Source organism: Drosophila biarmipes, chromosome 3L (assembly GCF_025231255.1).
Source record: "Drosophila biarmipes strain raj3 chromosome 3L, RU_DBia_V1.1, whole genome shotgun sequence".
Classification (NCBI taxonomy): domain Eukaryota; kingdom Metazoa; phylum Arthropoda; class Insecta; order Diptera; family Drosophilidae; genus Drosophila; species Drosophila biarmipes.
This window is the reverse complement of record NC_066613.1, coordinates 11,575,786-11,594,585: the sequence shown is the minus strand read 5'-3', so window position 1 is coordinate 11,594,585 and position 18,800 is coordinate 11,575,786. Positions and strand designations below refer to the sequence as shown.

Sequence of the window (18,800 nt, the reverse complement as noted above, 5' to 3'; positions counted from 1 at the left end):
ATAGTTAAAGTACATGGCTAGAGAGATGTGTTTTATATGCAAAGCAAACATCAACTGGCTCAAATTATCATTAGCACTATCAGCTTTATCATTATCATTGTCATCGTCGTCAGCGGCAGCATCAACATCATAATCGTGGTCGTTATCACTTGAATCGTCACCATTTCGGTCGGCACCGTGTTCTCTCAGTGTTTTTCTACCGTAAGTCTGTGTGTGTGTGTCAATGGGTGTTCTGTGGGTGGGTGGTTCGGTTTTCTGGCTTGGTACGGTGGTTCTGGTGGCTCTGATTTTGGCAGTGGTTCGGGGTGGTGGCTCAGCTGAGTGCTCCAGCTGGCGGGCATGATTGCAGCTCGCCGCCAGACCTCTGTTAGTGTTGCTGTATTAGTTGTGGGGTGGCTGAGGTTCTTTTCGGTATCGGTATCGGTATCGGTATCAGTTGAGGTTGGTTTTGAATTCATTTTTTCTTAGGTGGTTGTTGTTTTTCAAATCATATATACTTTTTGTTTTTCATTGGCATTGTTGTTGTCGTCGCTATGCGAAAATGTTTGCTTTGCCAGACCGTAAGAGAATACTTACACAGCACTCGCGGAACTGTTTGGCATCGATGGGCGAGGTGAAGTTGAGGCCCCAGGTGTCGTTGGTCATGGGGTCCTTCCAGTACACAAAGCACTCCGAGGCCTGGCCAATGCGTGTACCTGGAAAGCGAAGGGGCAGGACTCCCATAAGCTGACCGCTGGCAGGACGCCCAACGAATGTGCACTCACCTGGCTGCACAAGTCTCACGTCGAGTATCTTGTCCACCTGACTGTTGTACGCGGTGATGTGAAAGATGCACTCGGGCGAGTCCTGAATGCAGGTGATGTTGACAGGAACCAAATCCTCGGACACTTGTTGCCACTTGACGGTGCCGGCTCCGCTGGCTGACACATGGAAGACCTCTGCCCACAACCTGAACGAACTATCGTTGGTTAATTAGGATTTAACAATGATTTGTTTTAGTGTTTTGTTTTTTTGTGGGTTGGTTTCAATTCCGATTGGTGGGTTAATCATTGATTGGGGGGTTGGAGAGGATAATTGGGAAAACAAAGAAACACATTTCGTAGATACAGTTGTTGTAGTTGCAGTCGAAGGTAGGAAGGAAAAGTTGAAGCAGGATACATTTGTAGTTGTTGTGGTGGTTTGGTGGTTGGCCGCATCAATTTGTGTTTGTGGTTTGGAGGTGTACATATATTTGTTCGATTTGGTCGTAAGTTGGTAAGTTGTATCATACATATTTTGTTTTTTTTTTTTTTGTGAAAGAAAGAAAAACCAGAAGAAGAACGCAATTAGTTGGATTGAAAAAAGTTATCGAAAGAGCGAATTCAATTGTGGTTCAGTAGTTGGTAGTGGTGGCGGAGGTGGTTGGGCCCTCGTTTTCGGCAGTCAGAGAACAAAAACAGAGTCGGGCCAAAAGAGTGGTTCAGTCCCGAGGGCTAAGAGCAAAACGCACCTCAATAGATGGCCATCGCGACGACGGGAGCTCTGCCAGGGGGAATCCTCATAGCGATAGGCCTTGCGCATCAGCGGGGCACAGGAGCAGCTCAGTTTGTTACCCATGGCGCAGTTGGCGCAGCTAGGCGCAGATCCTGCGGGATGGGACTCGATTAGTTTCTGGCCGGGATTGGGGGATGGGGTAGCCACTCACCTTTACCAGAGGCACCCCGATGTCACCACATGCCGCTCACGTCCGCCTGCGAGAGCGCCTGTCCGCGGTTCAGCGACTGTGAGCGCTGATTGTGCCGATGGTTGTGGTAGCGACTTGATCGCTGAAAACGAAGAAAAGTTATGATTAATGCTTTAAATAATTTATTAAGAAATGTATTATTGGCATTTGATTTTGTCTTTAAATCAGTTTAGTCTGGACAACCTTCAGGCATATACTCGTAACTTCAATAGTATCCCTAAAGTCGTACTTTCTTGGCAGCTTATAAATATAATTTAAATTGGGCTTAAATTATATTTATACGCTTTTTTACATTTTATCTGTATGATAGATAATTCTTCAATTTACACCTTAACATTACATTTTATAATTATTTCGCAAAAACTTGAAGATACTGTGCCCAGAAATATTAATCGTCTTAATTGTAGGCGCAAAACAACATAGTTAGCTTAAACATTACTGATAACAATTATTTTAAGTTATTTTTAGTGTAAAAAAACAATATTTAGAAATTAATTTAATGGAATACTAGAAGCTGTGTATGGATTCTTAAGCTTTTTACTTCTTCTGTAAAAGTTTTACGTTCAAAAGACGTTTTTAAGATAAATTATCTCTGGGTAATTGTTAAAAAGCAGTGGGAGGTTGAAGACTTATAATAATCACTATCTTTAAGCTTCAATAAAATGGAAAAACTCAAAATATCCAAAACGAAGGCTGCACAACAAGTTTCAGGCATTAAGAGCTTGGCTCTGCAATATCAAAGCGTTGAAGCAACCCACGCCACGGTTTATTATCGTCAGGCCAGACCGAGAGGTGCGAACGCTAGTGCAGCAACATTTTCCCTCCGCGGCCGCCGCAAAAGTTGTGTAGGTGTCAAAAACAAAAGCGATGCACAGCGCAAGCCTAACGATGAAAAGCGGAAAATGTGCTTTGATGTTTTCACGTTTGATTTTCGTGGACCCCTCGAGCAGGCATTGCACTCCCCGACGAGCGCGCATTCTGAGGTGAGATGGAGTAGGATTTATTTTTACGTGGATTAAATGTTATAAATATTCACAGACTGGCCCATATGCCGGCCACATTGGTTGTTCACTCGCATAGAAGCACATTTCGATCGCCATAAGACGGCGGTTTATATATATCTTATATACTCGAATAGCCACGTTTGTTTACATCAGTTGACCCAGAGGACGACACGCACAGACACCTGTTTACGAATCGGTCTTGGCCATTCAGTAGCCGGCTTCCGAAGCGGTTCGAATTGCGGTTTGCGGATCGGGGCTGACGGGCTCTTGAAAAAGCCAAAGCAACATCACAAATGCACGCCGCAGACTCAACTAACCCGAACTCGCAAGAAATCGAAATCAAAACGAATTTTCATCTCGGCGACTTGGTCTCTTTTCGGATGCGGATCTCTTGGCGTCTCGCGAGCGCCGTGCCACCCACATGTGGCTCTCGGGTCGCCCAAGAGATCGGATCTCTGGCAGATATGCCGGAGCGGCGAGCGAGCGTCAAGTGGACCATGGGAAGTGGTCTATGGGAATCCGGAGTGGTTATGGGAGTGAAAACAAAGGGGGAAATGGAAAACTGGCAAGGGAAAATGGGGGAAATGGAACTGCCTTCTCGGCGCTCTCCGTTCGCGTGCTGGCCGCACGTGTTGTTGTCAAATGTATTTTTAAAATCAATCCACTCTCGCCTCGCCACCCTCCACTCCCCTTAGAATTGCAATTGGGATCGTCTGTCTGACACACTTTGGGGCGACGAGGGACGCACCGAAATGGATCATCAAGTTGTTGGCGATATAGGGGGGATTTTCTCGCCTTGGAGGGAGGAACTGAAGGGGCTGCTCCTCACAGAATCAAGATTGGTTGTGGCAGTCTTGGGCAACTTTGTAAGAGAATGATTTAGTTGGCGACTTTTTATAGGAACAAATTTTGAGGCTTGTTTTAGTTGAGCTATTGATCGTTTTTTAAACAATTTTGGTACAAGACCCAGATATGTAAGAATATAAACTGGGGATACAACTCTTCTGGAGCATTACCTACTTTGAATTTTATTCTATATCCATCATAAATAAACTGTTTCATTTCAGGTTCATATTAAAAAATTTTAAAAAATTTCTACGATGTTAATAAAAAGAAACTAGTTCAAATTATAAATTTATTTAGTAAAGGTATTGGTAGAAAATGTTTTAAGATCTTTCGTAAGGAACATAGATGAACTCAGAACTTTCCCCTATTTAAACGTGTCATAAACATAATATACACAGCTAGCTTTACGACCTTTTAAATAGTTCTGGGCCTTAAAACTTTTCCCCTCCATTTGGTAGTTTGGAAATTTATGGAGCGGAATTCAGGGATGGGCTATAGTTTGTTTTCTTTGCTTTTTATAAATAATACACACCTCCACATGGCCCCAGCCATCGGCGTTCATTTTGGCGGCTGCCTCGACACTTTCCTTGGCGCCCATTGTTTTGTTTTCGTTTTAAGATCGCGTTCAGTTTGGTTGATGTTTTCCGGGGGAAATGGTATCGCTATACGCTTTTTTGCTCGTTAAGTGCAGGACTCAGGACTCAGGACTCCGGGCAGCTGTCAGATGTTATTTATTTTGGGCCCAAGCGGAGGACCAGGAGCGTCTGCGTGCGAGGGCCGCGACACTCGTGGGCCAGGAGCCTCGGTTCAATGTATAAATATTGAGCGGATTGACGTTGACGTCGCTCCTGCTGTCACACACACAAGCACACGCACACTGGCGCACACACAGGACTCGCTGGCTCTCTTCGAGAGAGAGAAAGAGAGAGAGAGGGATGCTGGGTCCGTTGAAGGCGGCTTTCAACCGACTTTCGTCGGGTTGAACGTGCTGCTGACGTTGAAAGCAGTTAAATAATAGAACAGGAGCACGTCCTGGCCGTCCGTCTGTGTGTGTGGTATCCTGCTGGTATGCCTGGCCTATATGGCGTATACGTGTGCGTGTGTCGAGGTATTATTTATGCAGCAGAATGTTCTTCGCTGATGCTGCTGCCTTCGGTCCTTCTCTGGAGAGCTGTATTCCTTTGTTTGTGCTTTACTTTCCTTGCCTTTTCCTGGTGGTTTCCCTCTTGGTCTGATTTTTACTTGGTGCTTTTAAACGGTGCGTATGATTAATTTTTGTAACGTTTTAGTTGGTTTTATCTTTAAATAGCTATCTTCAGTGCCTTCGACTAGGTTTTAGTTTGAGTTTGAGTTAGGAATTTGTTGTTTTATCCTGTGGCCTTTGATTTGGCAACGCCTTTCGCGACCCACCGAAAAAAGTTCGTTTTGGCCTGCTAATTTTCGGGTATTCGAGAAACCAATCGCGTTTATTATTAAAGTATCACTTTTCACTGTATTTAAGAGGAATTTTCGGTGTATTTTTGAGTGATTCTGAGCTGAAAATCTTGAGATTTTCCTTTTTTCGCCACGAAAACGAGCAGGATGAAGGCGCTGGGTATTTTCGTGTGGCCAAAATACCTACAAAACTTGACGAAGCCCCAACGAAATGTTTTCACTTGACGAAGCAGGAGAGCAGCCGAGTGGCCAGCAGAGAGGGCGGGCGAGAAGAGCGCAGAAGGAGAGCAAAGTAGAGCAGGAGATGAGCGTAGAATTACAGCGACAGCCGAAAATTGCCACCCCTCCCCCCCTTCCCCTCCTCTCCTTCTCCTCCCACGGGCTTATATTTTAATTTCGATTTCTTTCTTGGTTTTCCGTCGTTATCCTTTATTTTGTGTGCCCTCAGCCTCTGCTTCTTCTGCTTCTGCCTCTCTGCTTGCCAGCGGGTGTGTGTGTGTGTGTGGCTTAGCTTAGAGGTATGTGCAGTGGCTTTGACCCCCCGTCAGCAGCCCCCGCACCCCTCTCTTTGCGCTGCGTGTGTGCCTCAAAAAAGTTGCATAAATCACCACACCTTAATTTACTTAAATGTCGTTTCTTGTGGGCTAATCTCTGTCATTCGAACTCAACTTGATTAATACATTTTCGCCTGCCTCGTGGGCGTTTTTCCACGGGGCACAAAAGTATGCTAAACTTTTTGTTCGCCTGCACTCGCTGCCTCTTCTTAGGAATTTTCTTTGCCTTGGTGAGTTATCTACTGTGGATTTTATTATATTTTTTCGGTTTTAGTGCAGAGCTTTATTTTGTTTAGGTTAGTATTTTTGAGGCAAGAGAAAAGCGACACAACCGTCGACGGCGAGTTCGAAATTCGTTTTGAGTCGCTCAAATGCAGAGGGATGCTGCGACGCCGACTGCGTGGCCGGCAGCGACGCTGCTGCAACTGTTGGAATGTGTGCCACACACACACACATACACGCACACTCTCTTTGAGTTTTTTCTTGTTGTTTTTTGGGGTGGCTCCAGCTCTTGTTGTTTTTGGCCCTTCGTTACATGTGCTGCTGTGTGCGAAAGTTTTAATGTCTCCCCAATGCACATGTGTGTGTGTGTTTGTGTGGGTGAGTGTGTCTGCGTGTGTGTTAATGTAATATTAATGTTATAATTTGCTAGGCGGAAAGGACAACGAACGTGCCGAGTTAGCGACATCAATAATGCAGCCAAAAAACATAAAGGATAGAGGCCAGTGGTTTAAAAGTGGGGGCCAGATTGGGTGGGTGGTAAGCGGGCTTAGAGTGGGTGGATAGGGGTATTGTTTCGAGGGGGCAGGGGCTTTTGCACACGCCAATCAACCGAGAAATTCCCAATTAGGGCCCAGCCCGCCTCTGTTTTCCAACACTGCTCCAGCGGGCCAAACTTTGAAACAGCACGTTCCCACAAAGTAAAAGTGAAAAGCAACATCAAAATTAATAAGTAGAAAGGATGCTAGCGCCGGCGTCGCCGTCGCAGACGGCAGAGACAGTTGGCAGCGGCAGCGGCAGCGAGAGAGAACGCCTTCTGCCGCTGCGCCATTTCAATATTTAACGAAGCTTTCGTCAAGTCAGGACAGCGACCAGCTGCAGCTTCTCTAACGGTAATTATTCGCTCTAGCCGCCTGCATTTTCAAAGTTTTTTATTTTTCAAAGGTTTTTAAGAGTTTTTTAAATATTTCCCTCTTAATTAAGTTATGTATGTTTACAAATAAAACAGCCTTTTCGGCTAGCATTAAAGCTGGAACCACCCACTCACAACGGTTAAACACCGTTGTCTCCCGCTGCCTCCAAAAGACGTCATTAGAAAACTGCAGTTTGCAGCTGACGTCGGCAGAGGCGGCGGCAGCGGCAGAGCTCAAAAAGCACGTCACAAAATCAAAACAGAAAAATCACAAAAAACGAATAAAAAGTGGCAGCTGAAAAGTTAACCAAAAATGGCAAAAAAAAACAGTCTGGTTTTTTGTTTATAGCTGCAATAATTGGCCATCCTTGTGCACATGTGTGTGTTGTGCTTGGCTTTTGTTGTTGCGTAAGGCTTTTTAGGGCAACTGGAGGGTGTGGTTTAGGGTTGCCAAAGGCAGAGGTCATTAACGGGCGTAGGCTGGCCCAGGGATATAAACTAAGCTATCCAAAATGACTGGAATATGTATTTATTTCTAATCTAATCAAGACCCGCCTTTACGAATATTTAACTGATTTTTGAGTCCTTTTTTGGGAGGGTGTGGTTGCTGCGCAGTTTCTGCTGCTCATCCTCCCTTGGGCGGCGTGGCAACCCTAACATCTGTTTTTTCGGCTAACCTGCAATCTCTTGCACACTTTCATCCCAATTCAGGTTTTTATGAATGAACGGCCAGCAGTGACAGCGAGAAAAGCTTTTAACTGCCAGCAGCCACGAATTTCCAGTTGTACCGAAAGCTATTACGCCTAACATTCCTTAGTAATTAACGATTCTAATTAAATGATAATAATAATAACTTACACCTAATAAAAAACCATAAGCACTTGAAAAACAATAATGTGAAATGAAACATTTAAGCGAAGACCTAACATTTTTTTGTAGATAAACTAAATAATAATTTTAAAGGAAAATATTAATTTTTAAGATAACAATTAATTTATATTAAGATAAATTGAGTTTTCTTTTCCAGGTTTACTCGGCTGTTACCGCGCACTTCAAATATGGTCCTAAAAAATACCACAGACACGAACTGGTTCCTATCGCATGCCTCCTATCGATATATAGTGTTGGCTAATGCTGGCGTGCGGCAATCGTTATCGCCTGAGGAGGAGGAGGCAACTTGTGGATTAAAAAACACAGACGCCGCCAGAGTTTGAAAATAAATAATTAAAATTTTAAGCAAGACGGAGAAATGCTGGAAGCCGGCGGTGAGGCAAAGATACTGGCCGGGTTTACCAGCGCGGACGTGGGCCCCGAGGCGAAGGGTAAGTGCTGAAACAGCTTCTATAAATGGGAAATTCCGCTTGCTCTTAAATAATTCGCAAATATATTTCTTGTAGAATACAATTTACTTCGCGCCGATGAGGAATATCGCAATGGCAATGTGGAGCACTCGATTTACTACCAGGTTAAAGCCCAATTCCAGTCCACCGATCTGCGTTACCTCACCGAAGCGTCGGAGCTGGAAAGCCAGCGACCCACAACAGAGGAGCTGATCAGGTCAGCCTCTAGTCAAGAGAAAAGGGACTACAAAAGGTAGGATATCATGCTATAACCCTCAAAGATTAGTATTTTAAATAAATACCAACCTTAGCAGAAAGTTTCTGCAGAACATCATCAACTATCTCCAGCGGATGGAGCGCGAGAAGCCGCCGGAGAAGCCAACCAAAGAATCCTTGGAGTACCTGGACTTCCTGAAGGATGCTCAGGAGCCCAATGAGGGTCTAACCCGCATTTCGAATGTATGTCATAGCCTGCCCGACGAATGGTGTGTTCTGCAGCTCTGCAAGAGCTTCAATCCCGCCACCACGTACTCCGTGTTCAACGAGATTATAGCCAGCGATGGAGCCATTTATCTCACCCTGCTCCGCCACTGTAGAAGCCCACAACTGGGTCCCATCTGCATCAGATTCTCCAACGAAAATCTGGCCAATCTTTTTCGGGAGTACAGCACCCTGGTGGAGAGGTTCAGGCGAGTGGTCACCGTGGATCCACTCAATATGAAGGGAAAGGAGGCTAAGCAGAAGTACTGGGAGGAACTGAATGCCTTTGACGCCTTCCTGCAAGTGAGTTTGCTACCTAACACCCAGGAAATCTATCATCCCAACACGTTATCTCTTCCAGAAACTACTCTCTGCCTTCCGGGACATAATCTCCCCCTATGCCTTTCTGTTCTTTGGCAAACGCTATGAATGCGGTGTTGTCCAAAAGCAGATCAAGGTCGTAAATACTCTTGTGGATGACTTCTGCCTGCTTAACCAATGGAGCACTCACCAGCGAGTTTTGCTCTCCCAAGCCGCCCTGCATGCCAACCGACTGAATGCCGGGGACCTCAAGCTAATCTGCTATGAACTGTCCAGCAACGAAAATGAGATACAATCGGTGTACGACATGCTCAAGGGATTGGCCAGCGACTGGACGCAGCTGGAGGAGCGCCAACAGCTGGCGGCTAGGAGATTTCCCACCATTCTGGTGGTCGATGAGGTGGCCAAAAGGTTTTGAAAGTCAAAAAAAGTAGTTCAACTAAATGGAATTTGTTTTTAGCGCCTGGACCACCTACATTGGGAGCAGTTAATCACCGTACAGGAATTTTGCCGTGTCAAATCCCTGCATTGCCTCTGGCGTTTGTTCCAGCATCACAAGTCAAACATAAGGCATGGCTACTACACAACGAATATCAAACATGGCATGTGTGTAATAAATCCGGATGCGGATTTGGTCAACTCCGGGCGCAGGTTGCGCAGCTTCTTCGAGTACTGGCTGTCCCAGTGGCAACACCTCTTTGAAACGGTGCCAAACGAGGAGCTGATGCTGAAGCGAGCCCTCCAAGCGGATTGTTTTGTGTAAGATTTTTAGTTGTTATAGGAAAACGCGACTGTAATGCTTATGGCTCAATTTGTAGATATGCAGGTCACGGTTCTGGCTTGCAGTACGTTAATGGAAGAACAATTTGTCGTGCACGTGCGCGTAGCGTGGTCTTCCTCTTTGGTTGCGATTCCACGCGGATGCTGGGTACGGGATTGTATAGTGCATTGTATGGAGCCCATGATTACTACCACGGTGCTCTGAGTCCCTCGATAGTGGGCACCCTTATGCCCGCCCTGGATGGGAACATGGATACGGTTTCGGTGACAGTCTTGAGTCTTTGGTTGGCGCCGGGGGACAAAAAGGTGATGCCCTGGACACATATTGATCGTATGACCTGGCTAAAGAATGGCATTATAAAAGGTGGGCTCGTAGTTAATACGTTGAATCTTTTAGAAGTCATAGTAAAGCAGTCTTTGTATTACAGGAAAGGAGGAAAACCCGCCCACCATGGACGCCCAACCCAACTACCACCTGGGCAGCCTGTGCTCCATTCTGTCGCTGGTGCAGCAGGGCAAGGTTGAGCCAAATATCTACAACTGCTGCATATACGTGTGCCGCGGCCTGCCCGCCTGGAACGTGGCCGTTGAAAAGATGCCTTTATAGCTGAATTCGTGTTTTGTGTCGTGGAGTCGATCTCCCCAAGGCAATTGTTTAGCAAAAGAAACCATGTACAAAAGTCTGATTTAATTGAACTAATTCATTCAAGTGGAAAGTGGTGCGCAAAGGATTGCATAAAAACTTAGTTTAAACACTCAGAATCGTTGGAATAAACCACTACATCTATATATTAAGAAATAAGTAAAAACACTTACCTTTTTTATAGTTTAAGTGGAAGATTTAGTGATGTTTATTTATAGATTAAGCACTTTAATTGTTTTTTGTTTAATTAGTTTGGAGTTTTAAACATGTTTAGCTTTGTACATTGTGTTGTTGGAACTTTTAACCGTTTATGGAGTTGTTAGATTAACTGGTTTAGGTTAGAGTTTTCGTTTTCTTTAATCGAATCATGCCAGAGACAGAGAGTAGAGATTCATTCTTACGTTGCCTGTGCAAGAGTAGGGAGTGACAAAACATTAATGCGAGTACAATTCGAAATGTGGGTGAGGCAAAAGGAACAAAAAGTGAAAGTGAGGTGCAACGACAGCCAGAGAGAAAGGTATAGAGTGTGGGAAACATTGAGAATTTGATAAAATTGCAAAATAATTGGGATGCGAGGGGGCGCCGAGATTATCCCACACAGCCAGGGCCACGGGACGAATGTGTAGTAATGTGTGAATGGCCAGAAACGCCCATCTATTTATTTACTCGCACTCGTTTGTCGCACAGTTTGCTCTCGAAGAACGCGACTCATCTCAGCTCACCTCGTTCCCGTGCCCGTGCCCATCCCCTCGTCCTCGGGTTGCCCTTTTGGCCAGAGCTTTTCCCCCGAACTGAACCTGCGGCGACCTCCAAGCGCCCAGCATCGCATCCACTTGACCTACTAACGCCTGTCGCATTATGACACACATTCGTTAATTAGGCCCAGCCCAATAACTCCTGCTCCTGCTCCTCTTTTTTTGTGAAAATTCAGTCGATTTATCATCGAGCACGCGGCGTATGCGTAATATGTTTGTTTTGGGCCCGATTTGCATGTGGCTTTATGGCACAGACACACCTCGGCGCGTCCCTATTTTTATGAGTTGCCAATAGCTGGGCTGGGCGGAGTGCGGGCCAGTGTCCTTCGTCCTTCGGCCCGATGTCTCAATGCCGTGCCCATGCAGCGAGTTAAATCAAATTAGCACCCGTGGGCCAGCAAATCCGAGGTGCATGCCATGCCACACCCCCAGGAGCACACACACGCGCGCGCGAAACGGGGACAGGGAACAAGGAACAAGGACTTGGAACATGACAGGAGACAGCGTCAGAAGGAGGATGTTACATAACAGGCGCTCCCCAAGTAAATCTGGTTGTAAATTCTCAGTGTGAGTGTGTATCTGTGTGAGTGAGTGTTTGGGCGTTAGTGCGAGTGTGCTTGTGAGTGTGTGGCTTGGCCCAAATGAATATGCGATGACGTTGACGCTGCTTTTGTTATTGTTATTGTCAGTTGATGCTGGCTTTATTATTGTTTGCCCCGTTAAAAAAGGTGCGTTTCCGCAGATTTTCTCTTAACCTTGAACTCTTAGTTTTCGCCAGCATTTTTCGCTTCCTTCATTTTTCATTTTTTTTGTCTTATGCGTTGAAAAACTTTTTACTTTTTATGCAAAAAAATGGTACAAATGTTTGGGGCTTATATATTTTTGTAATTTTAATTTTTAATTGTATTTTATTGGGTTGGTTGAAAATTTGTTGCTGAAACGCTCTGTTAACTTTGTTGAAATTCTTTTAGTTGTCTAAGTTATTGTTTTTTGGTTAAAGTTGATGGTTTGATTTTTTGGCTGGCCTTTGAACTGGGTCCTTTTAGATTTCTGTGTTAAAATGCTGTAAATGTGGGGTTCCGCCGCGTTGCACACAACAATTCGCTGGCAGAGATCAACTAAGACTGAGCTCGACGCTGGCTTGGGATGCATCCTTTAGGGTATGCTGCTCCTGCTTCCTTGGCGAAGGACGAAAAGCGCGAGAGAGCGAGCGAGCCAGCCCGAACAAAGTGTGGCAAGCTGATGGCGAACCGTCCGAAACCACAACAAAAACAGCCAAAGGGCCAAGAGCCAGGAGCCAGGAGCTGAGAGCCAGCGAGAGAGAAAAAGAAAGGCAGGACTTTCTCCTCCCCGCCTGGCCATGTCCTGGCCCAATCCGTTTGTTGTTGCTGCTCACTCTGTTTCACTTTCCGGGGGTGGTGGCCGCACGCCGGGGGGTGGGTTTCGGGCTGCCAGCTTACAATGATTCTGCGTTTTCATGGTGACTCTGTTGTTGCCCCGAGAAAGCTCCATTGTTGTCAGTGGCCACGTGACTGCCGCGCGGGACTTCCTTATCAGCAGCGAGCTTTCAGGTCGGTCCCAAGGGTGCAAAAGCTCTGACTGTGAATAGCGGACTACGAAATACTCTCTATCTCTAGCTTAGTTCATTTACTTGTACTCTAGTCAAAAACCTTAGCAGCTATGGTTCCTAGAATATAGTATAAAAATAGGGGATAAACTTAGCGTAGGTTTGGTTTTCGGGGTGGTTTTCGCCCCTCTAATATCTAAGTGTAGTAGCTAGTTTTGTTGTACGTGGGTTTCTTTGATTTGATGCGTGTGTTTTTCTTAGATTTCCATTTTGTACTTGTCAAAGAAGTTTTAAACTTCCAACTACCATCCCTGGTCCAGGGATTCCCCGGCACTCCGGTCTTCTAGGTGGCCTCTTGGACTGCCTTCTCGGGGACGCCACTGCTGCTGCTGTGGTCGCTGTTGCTGTGGTTTTGGTTCTGCGAAAGGATGGGCTATGATCCCGATTTCATCCCAAATTCGGTTCCATTTACTCACCACACTGCGGTGCGGGCAGTCGGCATGGAGATGGTCTTCTCCACGGCAGCGGTGACAGCGCTTCGGCTGGGGACCCAAGGAGCATTCGGAGGCAATGTGGTTGGCGAATTCGCCGCAGTTGTAGCAGCGCATGCGGCGAGTTCGGCGATTTCTGTGGGCGGAAGGGTGGAAGGAATCGGGAAAATTAGTTGAAGGGCGCGGCAGGAACTCGGGGGAGCCTCTCACATGCGTGGCCTGTAGGTGCTGCCGTGGCAGTTCTCGCCCTGCTTGCCGGACACCCTGGTGGCCTCCAGTCCGCGCGCCGTGCGCTGGCACTCGAACTCCACCTCCTCCTGCTCGCCCAGCGAACGGAAGCCGGACATCTGGATGACGCTCTGCAAGGATGTTACGTTAGCGGGTTAATATAAGTGTATTAAAGAGCTGCCCTACCCACCAACTATAAGAATCATTGTTGTTAAATTGATTACTATTACTACAGGTTTTAAGGGGAACTGTTTAGGAGTAATAATGATTGTTAAGTTAAATACTTAAGTCCATGTATTTTGTATTTTTAATATAAAATACTAATTTATTTTTTATGCCTATCATAGCTCATTAGATATGTGAATAATAGGTATTATCCAACTGCATAAGGTGACTCTTATTACTTATAAACTGTTAAGCACAGCTAAAATAAACAGTTAATCCTATTGTCAAGTTAAATAAAGATGTATATTTTTAAAGGAGTTTTTAAATTTAAAGTCTGACTAAAACTAAGGTTGTTTTGATATCAACTCCATTAAAAATGTTTCCTACACTTGATTAGCGCCTTCTGTTATCTAAACCTATGTATTATATTAGTTGGTAGTACCCACCTGATGGACGAACACCTCTTGGCCGCCGTCGTTGGGGGTAAGGAAGCCCCATCCCTTGGCCACGTTGAACCATTTGCATTTGCCCAGGCGCACACAGCCGCATTCCTCCGCAGGACTCGCGGGATTGGCAGGATTCGCTGGGGGGAATAGAAGGGAAACTTGAGTTCGGGCCTCAATTCGATATCCTGTCTGGGAATCCCTGTCTTGAGGGCTTTGTCATTCAAATGAGCCGCGAACCGGCGTTAGAGAGGCAGCTGAACGGCTCGGGATCCGCGCTCCTGTGTCCTTGCCCCATTCGCCGCGAGGCAAGTTCAACTTGGGTTAGGCTCTCCGCTCACCCTCCCCCTCCCCATCCCTCCAACGCCTTGGCCCTCCACGTCCCATGCCAACTCCCATTGAGGGCAGAAAACAGGTTTCGCTGTTGTTATAAGACATATTTGGAAATAGCAGCCAGCGCGGAGTGGATTCATTCCATTATCTGAGCAGGGGCTCATCTCACTCGCACACACTCGCTCGGCCAGCCACTTGGGCTGGTTCGGTTCGGTGTGGTTCATTCATTCATTCATAAATTGTCTTCACCTCGCTCGTTCCCATTCCGCTGGCCGCCTATCTGAAACGGCCTCTTGTGCTCGTAGTATCGCCCCGAGATATAGCGATACTCGCGCTGCATTCTCGGGCTGCTCTGGCTTATCTGATCAAAATTTTCATTTTCGGGGGTTGCTGGCATTTCTAGGTCGGCCGCTCCAGCGTTTTCTCACTCACATTTTTCCGCCCGACAACGTGAATGGACTTTCAAGATCTTGGAAATTCTTTTGCGTCTGATAAGAAACCCAGTTGAATGAAAATCTTTCAGTTCGAACCACCACCACCACCGGGATAATCCTCAGGAAGGTTTCCTGCTCCTTTCCTATAGGCACAAAGTCGCAAACTGGTTTCCCCGAACAATTAGCTTAGCGAAATTGGAAGATCTTCGGCCTCAAATGCAGTGAGGCGGCGATAATCCTCTGGTGGACTGCTGTAGTGTCCTTGATCGAGGGGCGCGGTGGTGGTGGCGATGGAAAGTCGGTCATTGTTCGGGGGTTGATGACACCTCGGGCTCATGGGAACCCCCCATTTGCCAATAAAAAATCAAATCAGCGAATGGCAAAAACACAACAGAAACCGAAAAAAACACAGGCCAGCGAATAAAGAACTGCGCAGTACGTGAAAACAGAAAGAAAAAACCGACGGACAAAAACAGAAACCAAATATCAGGGCGATCGCCCAGCCAATCAGCTTCGACTTTGATAAGATTTCGTATTGAATTTGTTGTCGCTTTTTTTGGAACACAAAACAAGTTTCTGGGGGCGGGGGCGGGGTGGTGTGACGTTTGTGCATTAGCTGGAAATTAGTCTCGCTCCACGCCACTCTAAACAAACCTGACGAAGTGGAACTCTGGCTGGTCCTCCTGTCCAGGCAGTTTTCCTGCTGTAGGTTCTCCATGCTGGCTCTGCTCCTTTTACTTTACAGATTGTTTTCCCACCTAAATCGCTTGACTTTGCGCTCCAAAACTCGGTGTTGTTTGAAATTCACTGTGAATGCATGGTTTTCCTGCCAACGAACACGCATGTGGCCCCAGATGTATCTGTATCCGTATCTTTCACTGCCCGCACGCACACAGATACAGCACTTTCTCGGTTTTCTTGGGTTTTCTGGGGGGAAGGAAGGGAAAAACGCTGCCGCTGCGCACGACGCACTTCGTCACACTGACTCCGCGTTGCGTTTGACTATTTCTAGGAAGGTCGCAGCAGGCCCGAAAAATGTTTAGCTCAGTATCTTGAAAACAGTATTCGACGCGGCGTGTGTGTGTGTGTGTGTGCGAGGTGAGCGTGGAAAACATCGAGCTGAGTTGAGTGGATTCGCCTCGATTCGGTTTGAGTTGAGCGTGTTTAGAACGCGTAAATGTATCTGACAGATACTCTACATGGCGATCACGGGGAGAGAAACCGAAAACACGGGGAGAGCGCTGGAAGAGAGCCCAATTTATCTATTTCGAGCCATAGACCCATAGAGCCTAAATGCCGAGCACACTTGCGCTCGTATCTGTATCTGGCACTCAAAAAGTGCGTGAGCCGAGCGGCCCTCAGGACACTTGAGAATGTAAACTGTTATACAGATGGGCTGGTTAACTTTCAATTAATATTTTTTTAGGTATAATTAGGAGTAATTGGTCATTGGATGTTACATAGTTTTTCTTTCGTTGCTTTAATATATTCAACATAGGTATATCTTTTGAAATATAGGTATCTATCCCTATCTATTATTAAAATTGTATAATTAAAATAATAATTTTAAAATAAAAAAAGGTATGAAAGCGCCGTAATATTTTAGGCATATGCAATATATGGCAAATGGCATTTAAACTGAACTTCATTTTCATCAGGGGAACCAAAAAAATGTACTTAAATAAAATATGTTACTTTCTTATTGGTACAGAATTATACCAGTACTTTTAAATTGTTTTTAACCACAAGGATTTATTGTGTTTAACAATTTAGAAAAAATTAGAGTTTTTAAAATAGAACATATGTTATAAAATAAATAGGACCCCCAAATTTGTTAGTTTCTATAATAATTGAGTTTCAAAGGTAGTTCGACAATTAAAAACTGAGTTTACTCCATTTTTTTACTCACTGATTTCGAATTGATGTACGAAATACTTGATCACCCCGAATCCTGGATAGTTCTGATAGGCAGATCCCTTTCCAAAAAATGAAGCTCATAAAAAACGAACTCTCCTGATTGGCGAGTGCCAAAAAATAGCAATAAAAAACTAAACTGCAACTGGCGGTCTGCAACCCTCGCTTCAGTCGCGTGCCGGGCAGCTGTGAGTTTTGGGTGCGTTCCAACCCCTCGCCGACACCAAGTGTGCACCCCAAACTGCATTGTGCAACATATTTGCGAACGCCGAGCCTGCCTCTTCCGCCCTGTTTCCATTGATTCTGCGACTCCGGCTCGCATGCAATTAATTTCGGCACGTGCCCGCTGGCGTGCCGAATCGATGACCAATGCCACGAAGACAGCGGATCCGAGGGCGGAAACTGAATCGAAAGACGGATGTGCAAGGGAGGCATCAAATGAACATGTTGTGGTTCGTACATTTGTCGAGAGCTTGCCCGATTTCGAGTGAAAGTGGCCTGAATAGATAGAATTATCAGATCAGATTCTGTAAATTGGAGAGAAATTTGTTTTGTAAATTGTGTTTTTCTAATTTCTAAGAAAATAATTAATTCTAAGTAAGAGAATAAGGTTTACAAATAGGTAGAAAGATTTTAAAAAATGCATTATTTTTTTTACTATATGTTTACTCTTTTTTCAGAGGTACATATACCTAAATTCGAAGTTTTGGTTGAAAATATTAAAAAAAGTAAAACTTTATAAGCAGCAAGCTCCTGATTTAAGACAATATTTGCTAATTTCCTTTGCGTTTTTATGTTAGCGTTGTATAAAGATATATGGCTTACAATAAATAAAATAAATAAATAAATAATAATAATAAATTAAATTATTATTTTGTCCAGCCGTAAGTCTTAGCCACTATAGCCGGTTCCCCCCTGTACCTTAAGTTTAAACTTTTGGAAACAGTAGAATAAATAAATAAATGAATAATTTATTTGATTATTATTATTCTTGATTCTTATTTAGCAACTTTTCAACTTAAAAAGCTCAAAATCAAACTTCATAATTATTTAAAAGTTTCTCAAAAAGTTTAAGTTAATACATTTATACAAAAAAGTTGTTATAAATCTTCAAAGAATGTAAGAAATAAAAACGTTGGTATAAAAATAAACTAAAAATAAACTAAAAATAAACTAAAAAGTTGTAGCTCGCTGTTTTTAATCTGGTCTACAGCTATAAAAAAAATCTTAACATTTATTTTCATTTCGCAAATGAATCCCAAATGAATGGTAATTTGAAGACTCAATTGATGGCGAAACAGGATAAGAAGTATGGGAAAGCCCTGAGGGCGCCCGCTGCTAATGTTTTGAGGGGTCAGCGAGGGTCAGTCTGATTTTTTATCAACAGTAAATAATTGCTAAAGAACCCAAAACAGAGCGGCTCGAGCCGGGCCAGCCGTCGCACAGTCTGTAATCAATATTTTGGCTGTGCTGAGCCGGTCTCAATCCGATGGCCAGTGGTCGATGGACAAAGCCGGCCAGAGGACAAAGGACGCGGGGAGAGCGAAAGTGCCCATTAGGGATGCGAGATGGGATGAAAAGGCAGGCACTCACATGCGCGTAATTGGAACAGGATTAACAAGGCGTCCTGGCACTCGCACTCGCACTCGCACAGAATGCAATCGAAGTTGGGGAAGAGTGCAGCCAGGCATTGTCCGAGGGTCCGAGGATCGCTGCGATTCGAGGCATTTCCGGACATTCCCTGGACGGGGGCGCCGACACAATGGCCATGAAAATAATCCGCTTTAACTATAAAACGTTGCCAAACAGAAAATCAAGGCTGACATGAAAATGAGGAAAATTCCTGGCCCGGAATCCTATGCAAAATCGAAAATAAAAGAGCCCAGAGGGAGGGTTGCACGTTGGGGTGTAGGGCGATGCAATGCATTCGCTCCATTTAGCCCAGCCATGTGGCATATCCGCACAGCACGCGTTTGACCCGACCTGGCACCTCGTCTCCTCCTGCCTTTCCCGGCGATAATCGGGATACGTTTTTTGTTGCCATCTTTTTATGCGTAAAACGCACACAATTTGCATGTCCAGGGGGGTTAGCATGTAAGAGTAAGCACTGAAGTGCCCTACTTTCATTGTTGACTGACATGTGATTGATGTTTCCATTTGCAGTGACAGACCGTCAAAGGGCTCTTAGTAACGATAAGCTGAGTCCGCCCAGA

The 18,800-nt window shown here is 45.1% G+C and overlaps 4 protein-coding genes across 11 annotated transcripts in view; 1 reads left to right on the top strand and 3 right to left on the bottom strand.

The window, feature by feature from the left end:
• LOC108028240 (protein still life, isoform SIF type 1) overlaps nucleotides 1–1,602 on the bottom strand; it is an 84,370-nt gene extending 82,768 nt beyond the window's left edge. For 4 of the 5 annotated variants that reach the window (XM_017099918.3, XM_017099919.3, XM_017099916.3 and 1 more), the window contains exons 1-3: nucleotides 1,490–1,602; nucleotides 765–958; nucleotides 577–695 (exon numbers count right to left, since the gene is read on the bottom strand). In XM_017099918.3, coding sequence (XP_016955407.1) covers nucleotides 577–695; nucleotides 765–958; nucleotides 1,490–1,596 — 420 coding nt within the window. In that variant the 5' untranslated portion in view covers nucleotides 1,597–1,602. The remainder of the gene's footprint in view (nucleotides 1–576; nucleotides 696–764; nucleotides 959–1,489) is intronic. The other variant, XM_017099917.3, reaches the window with a different exon arrangement.
• A 97-nt stretch (nucleotides 1,603–1,699) lies between these two features.
• LOC122819029 (uncharacterized) lies at nucleotides 1,700–5,940 on the bottom strand. Of its 2 annotated transcripts, none has more exons than XM_050886720.1 (3): nucleotides 5,621–5,940; nucleotides 4,106–5,006; nucleotides 1,700–1,805 (listed from the first exon to the last, which is right to left on the bottom strand). In XM_050886720.1, exons 2-3 carry the CDS (start codon nucleotides 4,169–4,171, stop codon nucleotides 1,707–1,709), a joined length of 165 nt encoding a protein of 54 aa, XP_050742677.1. In that variant the 5' UTR covers nucleotides 4,172–5,006; nucleotides 5,621–5,940; the 3' UTR covers nucleotides 1,700–1,706. The 2 variants fall into 2 exon arrangements, with proteins under 2 accessions (XP_050742677.1, XP_050742678.1); XM_050886721.1 differs by lacking the exon at nucleotides 5,621–5,940 and having other exon boundaries at nucleotides 4,106–4,901; nucleotides 4,984–5,170.
• Nucleotides 5,941–7,860: 1,920 nt separating this feature from the next.
• LOC108028242 (uncharacterized) lies at nucleotides 7,861–10,423 on the top strand. 3 transcript variants are annotated; one of them, XM_017099921.3, is made up of 7 exons: nucleotides 7,861–8,015; nucleotides 8,091–8,286; nucleotides 8,348–8,816; nucleotides 8,875–9,234; nucleotides 9,295–9,593; nucleotides 9,653–9,978; nucleotides 10,029–10,423. In XM_017099921.3, exons 1-7 carry the CDS (start codon nucleotides 7,943–7,945, stop codon nucleotides 10,223–10,225), a joined length of 1,920 nt encoding a protein of 639 aa, XP_016955410.1. In that variant the 5' UTR covers nucleotides 7,861–7,942; the 3' UTR covers nucleotides 10,226–10,423. The 3 variants fall into 3 exon arrangements, with proteins under 3 accessions (XP_016955410.1, XP_016955411.1, XP_016955409.1); XM_017099922.3 differs by having other exon boundaries at nucleotides 8,345–8,816; nucleotides 10,043–10,423; XM_017099920.3 differs by having other exon boundaries at nucleotides 8,345–8,816.
• Nucleotides 10,424–12,644: 2,221 nt separating this feature from the next.
• Nucleotides 12,645–15,642, bottom strand: LOC108028244 (protein lin-28 homolog). Its single transcript, XM_017099923.2, has 5 exons — nucleotides 15,328–15,642; nucleotides 13,910–14,046; nucleotides 13,281–13,429; nucleotides 13,056–13,206; nucleotides 12,645–12,997 (listed from the first exon to the last, which is right to left on the bottom strand). Exons 1-5 carry the CDS (start codon nucleotides 15,389–15,391, stop codon nucleotides 12,923–12,925), a joined length of 576 nt encoding a protein of 191 aa, XP_016955412.1. The 5' UTR covers nucleotides 15,392–15,642; the 3' UTR covers nucleotides 12,645–12,922.
• Between the last annotated feature and the right edge of the window lie 3,158 nt (nucleotides 15,643–18,800).

What these genes read in the sequence shown, in the direction of transcription:
- LOC122819029 (XM_050886720.1), bottom strand. Translation starts at nt 4,171, where the DNA reads ATGGGCGCCAAGGAAAGTGTCGAGGCAGCCGCCAAAATGAACGCCGAT. An exon ending in ATGGCTGGGGCCATGTGGAG is followed by an intron (nt 1,806 to 4,105) that starts GTGTGTATTATT and finishes CTTCGTTTTCAG; the next exon opens with CGATCAAGTCGCTACCACAA.
- LOC108028242 (XM_017099920.3), top strand. Translation starts at nt 7,943, where the DNA reads ATGCTGGAAGCCGGCGGTGAGGCAAAGATACTGGCCGGGTTTACCAGC. An exon ending in CCATTCTGGTGGTCGATGAG is followed by an intron (nt 9,235 to 9,294) that starts GTGGCCAAAAGG and finishes ATTTGTTTTTAG; the next exon opens with CGCCTGGACCACCTACATTG. An exon ending in AAAGAATGGCATTATAAAAG is followed by an intron (nt 9,979 to 10,028) that starts GTGGGCTCGTAG and finishes ATAGTAAAGCAG; the next exon opens with TCTTTGTATTACAGGAAAGG.
- LOC108028244 (XM_017099923.2), bottom strand. Translation starts at nt 15,391, where the DNA reads ATGGAGAACCTACAGCAGGAAAACTGCCTGGACAGGAGGACCAGCCAG. An exon ending in CCAGAGTTCCACTTCGTCAG is followed by an intron (nt 14,047 to 15,327) that starts GTTTGTTTAGAG and finishes TATTCCCCCCAG; the next exon opens with CGAATCCTGCCAATCCCGCG. An exon ending in AAGAGGTGTTCGTCCATCAG is followed by an intron (nt 13,430 to 13,909) that starts GTGGGTACTACC and finishes ACATCCTTGCAG; the next exon opens with AGCGTCATCCAGATGTCCGG.